Here is a 12,071-nt window from a genome sequence, read left to right on the forward strand (position 1 = left end):
TGGAAAATTAAAGTTGCATTAAAATATGTTTTTTTATAATTTATGAAAACTACTGTTTTAATCTAAGTAGTACTTAGTTGTGTAGTTTTAGTTATTTACTATATTTCAAATTTCTTTTCTTTATCAAAATCCTCTTTATCACAGTAATAAATAGTTTGTTCACAAACTTGAATTACATTATTCTTGTTAAAAGGCCAAGCAATTTAAATAATTCTAAGAGAACATTATTTGCCTGAAGGAAACATTTCAATGCGTCAATGAAGAATTTAAACATACAGCTTGAAAAATAAAGCCATTTGGGGAAAGTGTATCTTTATTAACAGTAGCTACTAGATGACATATTTTTTTGTATCTTCAGGGAGCATATACAACTTTTAATGGATGTGAAATGTGGTTTTGTCTTCTCCACATTTGCCTGTAGAAAACAATGTAAACATCTGTGTATCTTTGCAACTCTTGTTATTTGATGTGGTAGAATGATGAGGCAGATTAATCTTTATTTCACCTTCGTTCAAAACTAATTAGTCTATTGGCTTCAAGTGATTCTGTATAACATTGCCAAAATATATTCATTCACATATGTAATACAATTAAACATTAATGTCATTTTCTCTTATGTGAATTTTTTAGCTTAGGTAATAGGTAGCAAACGACGTGGAGAATTAAGTTGATCTGTTAAATTCATGAAGGACTTGAATGGGGTGGAGTTAGTAATCTCTGATTAATTTATGCTCAGTGAGAATCTAGAAATGTGTTAACTACTGAGATTCTAACCATGTCCTAATAATATATTCTAGCAGCAAGCTAAGGATAGTGCCGAACAGGAAGTGTAGCAGAAAATACCACCAGATACTTTTGAATACTGGAGTTTGGAAATATTATTGGTGCTTTGTTGGTATGGTAGCTGGACTCGCAGCAATCAAAACAGGGATCATGGCCCTGAACATAGATTATGTGTGAATTGTGCACCAATTCAGAATCCTGTTCATCAGCAACTCTGTCTGAAACAGGGCTGCCAACATTGGGGTAGTAGGGTGTGGCCTGGCGTAAGAGCCCTCTGGGTTAGAGGGCATGGATTGCGTGTGACTGATGCAGTGATTCAGAATATTGCGCACCTGAAAAGTACACCAAATATGGCCACATAGCAAAAGACCAAGACAAGATTAATTATTGAAACAACACAGCAAATCCATTACATTTGAGCTTGTTTGTGTAGGGCAAGACCAGATTCGGTTTACTGATAGGTAAAATTTCAGCAGTTAGTGGTGCCCATGTCTCAGATACATGGCTTGCAAAATGAAAATTGTAAGTTTCATTCTACTGAGTCTCCTGTACACCTTTTCAGAGGATACTGTAATTAAGAAGTATACAAATTGTTGAAATAAACAAATAAGCATAAAAGAATAAAACAGCTATCCGAAGCACTGTGGAGACTCACATAATTCTGCATCAAGTCTGGGTGGTTTCTTTCAATGCCATCATCCAAGATGGTGATCACAATATTCTTTCCAGTGTAGCCTCTCCTCCAAGCACCTACAATATTCATATCTGACTGACAGAGGTTTATATTATCGCTGCAGTGCTATAGGAAGAAAAACAAACAACAAGCAAAAAAAAGCAGGAAATTAGTTGCCAGCGCAATGCAAGGAAATATTAGCCTATTCATTAGTATAACCAATTTAATTATCCACAAATGAGCATATTGATTCAAACTGGAGAGACAGAAAACCAATGCCCTAATTAACAAACAGCAAGATAATTTGAAAGGGACGCTAAATGAAATGAAAATAGAGCTAGTTATTTCTTTTGAGATTGCTCATCATATCAGGGTATAGTTATTAGACCACTTAATTGTTATTATGGGCCTTTGGAAACCCCACAGCTCTTTTCTAAGCATTCCATAGTACAGTACACTTGATTGCTGGGGGGAGAAAGTGTATTTGAATTTTCCAACACAACTGCATGTGGATAAAAGTAGACAAAATGCCTGCACAGAATAGCCATGGAAACACAAAAAATGCTTGGGGTGGGTGGGCAGGTTGGGAAGGGAGAGGCAGTCTTATGTACTGTATAATCCCTGAAATAGCTGTCTGGAAACTTATCCAGATTCCTTTATAGCTACAAAAAAAGAGTTCCTGGCATGTTTAGTGCAGCACCAGCAGGAGGGGAAGAGCAGCTAAGGACCTGTAGCCAAAACAATTCCCCCCAAATAATTGCCACTTTAGGTGCTTATTGAAGAGCAGCTATGACAGAACTTTTGCACACCAGTTTATGTTAAATGAAAAATGAACTGTTCTCTCTCATATTTTCTTTGTTTTGTATGGAGGAGGTGAGTTTATAAAGAAATGAGGCTGACATTTGGGAACCACAGAGGGTGTGAATCCTTTTAATGAGTATCCTATTCAGGCCTTCCTCAGGAGTGGTGCTTTGCTCCAGCTCCCCTGGGCTCCATGAGAACAAGCAGAAAAGGGGGGAATAAATTCTTAGAACAAGTATCATAGCAACACATGCTAGCCACAGGAGTTCTCAAAAGTTCATTCACTCCCCCCCCCCCGCCCAAATCCGTTCCCTTGTACTCCATGCAATCTATTAGTGCTTTGGAATTTGTAAAGGTGGCAAGTAGGTTGTTTTTTTTTAAAGTGCCATGTATGGCCTTATTTCTATATTGCTTATTTCTATATTGTGTCCTAAATCTTTAACCCTTTTCATCATTACCAATTTCACCATTTCATCTTTCGCCTCCCATTCTAATAATAATAATTTATACATTTTGAATTCAATTTCTCTCTTCCTTTAAGCATTTCCCCCCCAAAATCACAACTCATAATAAAACCTTTTAATAGATCTTTTTTAAAATACTCATTGGTGTGATAATATTGAAACCAATCTGATATCCATTCTCAGATTTCTTCAAACTTTTTCAATTTACATACATTTCCAGAAAAATATATCTCTATATTTACCCCACTTCTCCATCATATTTATTTTCTTTTGAGTACTGACTGGCTTCTATATGTGATAACCATAAAGGTGTTTTCTTTTCCAATAAAGCTTAGTATCTAGTCTATATTCCATATATACTCCTTCTTCTGCAATGATTTTAAAATTCTTTGTGTATTTTTACCTTATCATACCACAAATAAGCATGCTACCCATAATGTTTCCCATAACATTCCAGGTCTAACAATCCTGTATTCTTTAATTTCTTTAACCAGATGATACAAGCTGCTTCATAGTACAGTGGTACCTCGGGTTAAGTACTTAATTCGTTCCGGAGGTCCGTTCTTAACCTGAAACTGTTCTTAACCTGAAGCTTCAGGTTACAGACTCCGTTAACCCAGAAATAGTGCTTCAGGTTAAGAACTTTGCTTCAGGATGAGAACAGAAATCGTGCTCCGGCAGCGCGGCAGCAGCAGGAGGCCCCATTAGCTAAAGTGGTGCTTCAGGTTAAGAACAGTAGTTTTAAATCTGGCAATGAGAATCCACCTCTTTTTTTTACAACTGTTAAAATTTTAAATTTAATCCATGGTCTTTTCCCCTGCCAGGTAAATTTTGATAACTCTTTTTGCTAGTAATTCCTTTCTTTCTCTTTTTTTGTGTACAACCATTTTACCTCAATGTATTTTTAAAACCCTGCTTTTTCTCATTTTTTACTTGCCGTATTTTTCGCTCTATAACACGCACCCAACCATAACACGCACGTAGTTTTTAGAGGAGGAAAACAAGAAAAAAAAAATATTCTAAACGAAACAGTGGATGTATGATTTTTGTGGTTCATGCTGTGGCCAGACATGTGATCTGACAGTGAGTTTGGGGTAGCCCAATGCAAAAATCCTGAGGATCCATGTGGATCCATGCTTTGTAACCATGTTTTAAGTGGGGAGGGAAGGAAAAGCACTCAAGGGACAAGGAGCACGCGTGGGGTGTGTGGAGAAGGATGCTGCTAATAATGCAGAAGAGGGGAATAAGGGGAGAAGGCTCCTCTCCTCTCCCACTTTGCTCCTTTGAAGCAAGCAGGCTCTGCTTTTCTCCCTCCTCCCCACTCATCCCCGGCTTAGAGAGCTGAAAAACTTTGCTGCTATGTAGCGAGCTGAGTGGGGAGGAGAGAGGGACAGAGAGCCTGCTTGCTTTAAAGGAACCAACCGGACAGCCGGACACGAGTGTAAGCGGCTCCTCTCCTTTCCCACTTTGATCCTTTAAAGAAGCAGGCTCTCTGTCCCTCTCTCCTCCCGCTTTGCTGTTTCAAAGCGAGCCACGGAGGAGGGAAGGAAGAGGAACCATGGATCCTCTGCTCACGACTGCAGCAGATCCCCTCCGCCACCCGTAGGCATTCCCTCCATAATACGCACAGACATTTACGGTACTTTAGAAATGCCAATGCAGTATACCTGAAGGAGCGTCTCCACCCCTATTGCTGAGGTCCAGCACCAAGGGCCTTCTGTTGGCGGTTCCCTCACTGCGAGAAGCCAAGTTACAGGGAACTAGGAAGAGGGCCTTCTTGGTAGTGGCACCCACCCTGTAGAACACCCTCTCACCAGTTGTCAAGGAAATAAACAACTATCTGACTTTTAGAAGACATCTGAAGGCAGCCCTGTTTAGGGAGATTTTTAAAGATCAATGTTCTTATTATGTTTTTAGATATGTTGTAAGCCGCCCAATTAATAATAATAATTAATTGGCTTTATGTCAGCCCAAGAAACCTATCTAACCTTTGTATTTATTGCTGCCAAAACTAAAGAAAAGAATGGGCAGATGAAGGTGACGGACTACATGGGTTTGGCAGAAATGACGAGCAGAATCCGAGACCAGGGAAGAGAAGCAGCGGAAGAGGAATGGAAGAAGTTTAAGGATTACTTAAAGAAATACTATAAAATTAATGACAGTTAGAATGATGTTGGGCTTAAAATAAATGGTTACTATTAGTAATGGTTAAGACAGAGAGAATAAGGATGATTAACATAAATTTATAGTAAAATAAGGGAAGATTCGCTGAATAATTGTAAGAACTTGGAATACAGAAACGGGAAGCAAGAGGAAGTCGAGGAAGTAAGGTTTAAGAAATTAGGACATGAAATGGTACTTGTTTTTTGTTCTGTTAATGTTTGTTGTTTGTTTTTGTATGTTTTGTTTGTGGTAATATAAAAATTGTTTAATAAAAAATATTATAAAAAAAAAAAAACTAAAGAAAAGAATGCACTGACCAATGTCCAACCCACTCATAGGTTTTTCATCTCTTATCTTACAATAAAATAAACGACGAGTCCCGTTTATTCTTCTTCATCCAAAATATCCAATTGATCTGGCAGCTTTCTTCCATTTCTATTAACGCTAAGAAATTAGCCCATAGGCAGCTCACTGAGGGAAATGACTCATAAGTTCTGTTATTTGGCTCAGACAAGCCATGTACCTTGGGCTGTAGAAAAGGGTGTGAGATTATAAACCCTATTCCTTTGAAAAGGTTTGGAAACCTGCCACAAGACAGCTTCTTTCTCCTTTAGTGATGTTAGCAGACTGTCCTTGCCTGAACTTTCTCTTCTCCATCACTGGTATGCCTTCCTTATATCTTCTTCTTCTTTGGCGATCACTTGTAGCTGAGTAAGATTGTCTTCCATAAACACGGTTTTAACAATGAGTCCGTAAGTGACTATGGAGGCCAATTCTGGATCCAAACGTCCTTCCACAGTGGGGACATTGATTTCTGGGCGGGAGTTGATAACGGTGTGGATTTGCCAAGCATGCCTTCCTGAGTTCGAGTGTCTTCAAAGCCCATGACACCTTTGATAAAGGCTGTTCTCCAACTGGAGCGCTCGCAGGCAAGTGTTTCCCAGTTGTCAGTGTTTATACTATATTTTTTAAAGATTTGCCTTGAGAAAGTCTTTAAACCTCTTTTGTTGACCACCAGCATTGCGCTTTCCATTTTTAAGTTCAGAATAGAGTAGTTGCTTTGGAAGAGGCATCTGCACAACATGACCAGTCCAACGAAGTTGAGGCTACGAGTGATTGCCAAAGATCACATGCAATGACATATATATGCTGTATACAAATGGCAGGGTGCTCTCAGCCTCTTTAAAGTGTCTTGTGGGAAAGGTTGTATGAACTTGGGCAGCATGTTTTTCTTAGAAAAAAGTTGCCAGAACTGCCAGCCCTCCCCCTGCGCCTGCCTGCCTGCCTCTCCCGCTGCCCGCACCCTTACCCCCGACCTCCATGTGCCCTGCGAGCCCTTCTGCAGTGATCAGTTTCAGATCATGGTGGTGGGCTTCTTGATGGGAGCAAAAGGCAGGCAGGAGGAGTGGGCAGGTGCCATCAGCTCAGACTCAGCCAGCCACTGATGGGGCGGAAAAAGAAAGGGAGCATAGAATCATAGAGTTGGAAGAGACCACAAGGGCCATTGAGTCCAACCCCCTGCCAAGCAGGAAACACCATCAGAGCACTCCTGACATATGGTTGTCAAGCCTCTGCTTAAAGACCTCCAAAGAAGGAGACTCCACCACACTCCTTGGCAGCAAATTCCACTGTCAAACAGCTCTTACTGTCAGGAAGTTCTTCCTAATGTTTAGGTGGAATCTTCTTTCCTGCAGTTTGGATCCATTGCTCCGTGTCCGCTTCTCTGGAGCAGCAGAAAACAACCTTTCTCCCTCCTCTATGTGACATCCTTTTATATATTTGAACATGGCTATCATATCGCCCCTTAACCTCCTCTTCTCCAGGCTAAACATGCCCAGCTCCCTTAGCCGTTCCTCATAGGGCATCGTTTCCAGGCCTCTGACCATTTTGGTTGCCCTCCTCTGGACACGTTCCAGTTTGTCAGTGTCCTTCTTGAACTGTGGTGCCCAGAACTGGACACAGTACTCCAGGTGAGGTCTGATCAGAGCAGAATACAGTGGCACCATTACTTCCCTTGATCTAGATGCTATACTCCTATTGATGCAGCCCAGAATTGCATTGGCTTTTTTAGCTGCCGCGTCACACTGTTGGCTCATGTCAAGTTTGTGGTCAACCAAGACTCCTAGATCCTTTTCACATGTACTGCTCTCAAGCCAGGTGTCACCCATCTTGTATTTGTGCCTCTCATTTTTTTTGACCAAGTGCAATACTTTACATTTCTCCCAGGGGGGACAGAGAAGAAATAACCGTGCACGAGAGGAGGACAAAAACAACAGGGAGCAGCAGATTGAGCAAGGGAGAGAACACCAGGAGGGAGAGGGGACTGGAGAGTGCAGCAGGAGGAGGAGGAGGAGGGAGCAAGAGAGTGAGATGGGGGAGAGAAAAGAGGAGAGAGGGACAATACACACCTGGGGGGAGGAGGTAGCACAGGAGCAAAGCAGAACGAGGCACCCAGATATCCCTCCGTGAGAGAAAGGAGAAGGCAGGGAGGGAGAAGGTAGAACTGTGTGTACCCACACATGCAGCGCTGCCACTGCTGCCTGAGCCCAAACCGAAGGCACGTTCCCGGTCAAAGGTGATGCACACACAGCTGGGCTGTCACATGGCCTCCCTGAGGAGGAGGAGGAGGAGGAGCTGGAGGACCAGGAATGACCTTATATTAACAAGGAAGAGTATAACTGAATTGGAAAAACCTATAGGTCTGGGAAACAGCTGGTCTTTGCCTCAAAAATAGCTCAAACTTTTGGAAATACTGCCCACAATTTGCGTCAGTCTGGCTTACTGTGGCTCTAGACACTCTTTGATGATGGTATGGTGTGTGACAGGTAACCATAATCAGTGCTGGACTTTGGGCTCTCAAATTCCAGCAGCGCCCTGTGTGACGCTAAAATTCAGCACACAGCCCCACCTCTTGCACTCCATTCCACAGCACTGTTTTGGCATCCCCTGCAGAGCAGCACCTAGTGCAACTGCCTTTGCCATTAGGCATGACCAAATCTGAACTATCAGGTAAATTTAAAAAACACCATGAGCAAAATCTTTAAATTAACAAGATTATGTGATTTATTAAAACAAAACAAAAAAACAAAAAACAAACAAACTACCATATACTTCCATTGTCTAGTGAAATATTTAAAAAATAAACACTGAAATATATATCTCAAACTTCCCCAAGGTCAAAACTGTTGCAGTTCATGTGGTATACATGGAATTAATGTAACCTTTAATTATTACTTATTGATTATTAAGGCAAATGAGTTGAACATGCTTTATATGCCAACTGAGGTATATAAATAATAATATAACAATTCAGCTGAACAGGGAAGCAAGGAATCAATATTAAAGAGTTGTTCATTTTAACTTACAAAGTTTCTCTTGGCCACAGAGCAATGAAAACAAGCTACAGAAAACCAGAGAATGTAATTTATCTCTACTGATGTAAATTAAGGGGCTTGTGAATCTTGTGGCACTAAAAATGCTAGGCCTGATCTAGGTTCTTTTGCCCATGAAACTTAAGTGTGTAGTGGGGATCCTTACAAAATGCATGATAATAATTCCCCTTCCATGTTAGGCATGCTGCTGCGTTGCTGTATGCTGTGTGTAGACACCTTGCCGTTATTTTATTTATTTAGTGTGCCCTTTGTCTTTTGATCTCAGAACAGATTACAAATCAATTCAAATACAAACAACCTAAAAGAGCTGATAATACCTACCTAGAAACAACTGAAGATAAGTAATAAAAACATTGAAGCAAAAGGCAAACAATGAGGTCTTAATCTGGTACTGAAATATCAGCAAAGTTTGCACCAGGCACAGCATTCTAGAACTAGAGCACCACAAAGAAGACCCTCTCTCATATCATCTCCTGATGTGGGACCATGAGAAGAGTCTTTCTCTCAGATCAAAGAGACATGGCAGGGTAATACAGGCAGATGCACTCCCTTTGATATTTGGGTCCCAAGTCATTTAGGTCTTCATGGGTCAACATCAGCATCTTAAATTCTAGCAAGAAGTGTACAGTCGTACCTTGGATTCTGAAGGTCCTGGAACTCCTGACGTTTTAGCTCCCGAACACCGCAAACCAGGAAGTGAGTGTTCCGGTTTTTGAATGTTCTTTTGGAAACCGACTGTCTGACGGGGCTTCCACAGCTTCCTGCAGCTTCCTGCAGCCAATCAGAAGCCGTGATTTGGTTTTTGAATGTTTTGGAAGTCGTACAGACTTCCAGAACGGATTCCATTCGACTTCCAAGGTACGACTGTATATGTATCCAAAGAACCTCTTTCAGGATTGGTGTCATATGGCAGTACTCTGACAACTGTATTCCGTACCAATTATAACTTCCAGGTGATTTAAGGACAAAGCTCCATGTAGAACACATTGCAATACTACAAACACGACATCACTAGAGTATGGCCAACTGTGGTCAGTAGTCTCTATTCGGGAAGAGCTGAAGTTTGAAAAAGGCACTCCAAGACATGAAGGCCATCTGTATCTCTAGTGACCATTCTGGATCAAAGAGTACCTCCAGACAATGTACCTGCTCTTTTCAGGGGAAGAACAACCCTACTGAGAACAGATGCTCTACCTGATTTCATCAAGCAGAATGAGGTATCTTTCTCAGGCACCTCAGCTATTCCCCTGAGCTCTTTAGCTGTTCCAGTCCTCCGGCAACAACATCCCAGCAGAGGCAATTGTTTGTTGCTGGCTTAGGCTGGAAGCTATCTCACCTGGAAAAAAACTCCTCAATATCCTAAATCATTGTGCTCTGGAACACTTAGTCATCGAACCGACCAGAGCGGAGGCAAGCCTGGACTTAAATCTTTTTATTTTTATTTTATTGAAAATTTTAATTAAATGTTGTAATAATCATAGCAAAAATAAGTTTTGAGTCTGAAATTATTACAAACAAGGATCGCCAGCATCCAAAAAACCGTAACAATGCATTCACAGCTTGTAATACCTTGCACTGCATAAGTGTAGCTTTCCAGAATGAGTGTTGAGAAAATGAGGGCTGTAAATCTCTCATGTGACAATTTTCCTATGTGAAAAAAGGGACTCAGATTTCATCTGACTTATCCTGCTGGATTTCACCTTGGGCTAAACTGCACTGATGTTATTTTCTCAGTTAGTGCTATATGCCATATTTCATAGGTTGGCATATCGTCTACTGAGTGAAAAGCCTTTCTTGGATTTTCAAAAGTGCATGATCTCCAGTCAAGCAGCAATCAATAACTATTATAATCTCTTCATGGACCACATACTGTGTATGATTGTATCATATAAATGTTTAGAGCACACCTTTCACTAGTAATTTCTTGTAAATTTTAGAACTCCTAGTGTGTCTGCATTTGACTTTTAACTTTGCTATCCCCATAAGCAAATAATATTTATCTGCCTCTCTGTGCAGATAATGTTATGTTTCTCTTAAATATTTCTCTTAAAAATGTTATGTTTCTCTTAAATATACTTCCCTAATAACTGATTTCATGGCATCCCATATCCCACATCCCATACAAGGTTAACATCCAGAGTACTATTCAAATAAAGGCATTCCTTTAACTTGGCTGACAATTTTTCTTGAATTACCATATTTTTTCACTCTATAAGACGCACCAGACCATAAAACGCACCTAGTTTTTGGAGGAGGAAAACAAGAAAAAATATATTCTGATTCTCAGAAGCCAGAACAGCAAGAGGGATTGCTGCGCAGCGAAAGCAGCAATCCCTCTTGCTGTTCTGGCTTCTGGGATAGCTGTGCAGCCTGCATTTGCTCCATAAGACGCACACACATTTCCCCTTACTTTTTAGGAGGGAAAAAGTGTGTCTTATAGAGCAAAAAATACGGTAATTGCTTTGACAATACTGAAGCATCCAATTGCCAAACCGGATTGTAAGACAATATGTTTCCCCACTTGACCTCTACAGTAATGGCTGCATGATCCAAAAGGAGCACTGTACCTATATATGTATTTTGTATCTCAGTGAGTTAGAGATGAGGATGTAATTAATTGACAAATACATATTGTATCCCATGGAATAGAACCTAGTTTTATCAGTGGGGTGAAATTCCCTCCACAAATTGTACCTTGTGCAAAACCATGCAGCTTCTCGTGTACTTTGAAATAATTATTTGTTTGGGCCACATACTGTGGCTCAGGTAAGCAGGCAATCACCCTGATGTGATGTGGCCCTGAAGAAATATGTTGCCACTGGAAACAGTGATATGTCTCTAAAATAAGACTGGTTAAAAAAATACTCTTATTTTTAAAACTGGCTGAATACAAAAAGTTTGTTTGATTGTGTTAGTGAAATATGGAGTAAAGTAGCTGTGTGTATAAAGAATACTTTGAATAGTTAAACCTCACAGAAATGCTGCCTATAATAAATGATACGTCATTTGAACGATGATGAACAAAATGGTATTGTCATTCTAGAAAAAGGATACATGCAATTTATGGGAATGAAATAATTAAGAGCCTCACATAAATTATGTCTGTATTTATCAACAATTCCTGTTTATTAGGACTTTGGAGCCATTAAGGTCTATTGGTTAAATACTCATGTACCACTCTATTAATTCTTCTCTGCTGCAGCAGCAATGAGTATATAATGAGCTGCTGTACTTTCAAATACTTATGATATTCATACTAACAACTCTGAGGTGTGGTTACTGAGAATGCATACTGATCAGGAGCTAAACATCAATAAAGTCAGCAAATAAGTCTATGAGCTCAGTTTATTACACACTCTGCCATCATGATTTGCAATGCCTCAAGCAAACATGAAAAAGGAATATACTGGCCAAGGGTCAAAGAACTGTAAAACTAGTTCTATGGGCCAATGGGAGCTTTAGAGTTATTTTTCTCAAACAGTAGCTCCCCAACAATACTTCACAGCAAACAGAGGGGAGTTTCAGAAGCAACTTGTGACACCTCTCTTCTGAAAGCCTAAACAGCTCTTTGAATCTGGACCAGTATTTTTCATTTAAAAGCCATACACCGTGCCAGTAGAATTCACAGGCATATCAACAGTATAAACTGATGCTATGATAAGCTAAAGATCCATCACCCTTGACATTTCTTTCTCCCTTGCAGAGTTTAAGATGCTTGTGGCATTTTATTCAGCAGGTTCAGAAGCCAGTAAATGGAACTTTTGGCAGCTCCCTCCAGGAATTCAGTTCACATGC

The 12,071-nt window shown here is 40.3% G+C and overlaps 1 protein-coding gene across 4 annotated transcripts in view; it reads right to left on the bottom strand.

The window, feature by feature from the left end:
* PCSK5 (proprotein convertase subtilisin/kexin type 5) overlaps positions 1-12,071 on the bottom strand; it is a 226,911-nt gene that overhangs the window by 166,684 nt on the left and 48,156 nt on the right. For all 4 annotated transcript variants that reach the window (XM_053408620.1, XM_053408618.1, XM_053408619.1 and 1 more), the window contains exon 4: positions 1,439-1,582. In XM_053408620.1, coding sequence (XP_053264595.1) covers positions 1,439-1,582 — 144 coding nt within the window. The remainder of the gene's footprint in view (positions 1-1,438; positions 1,583-12,071) is intronic.

This window comes from Podarcis raffonei, chromosome 11, assembly GCF_027172205.1.
Source record: "Podarcis raffonei isolate rPodRaf1 chromosome 11, rPodRaf1.pri, whole genome shotgun sequence".
Lineage (NCBI taxonomy): Eukaryota > Metazoa > Chordata > Lepidosauria > Squamata > Lacertidae > Podarcis > Podarcis raffonei.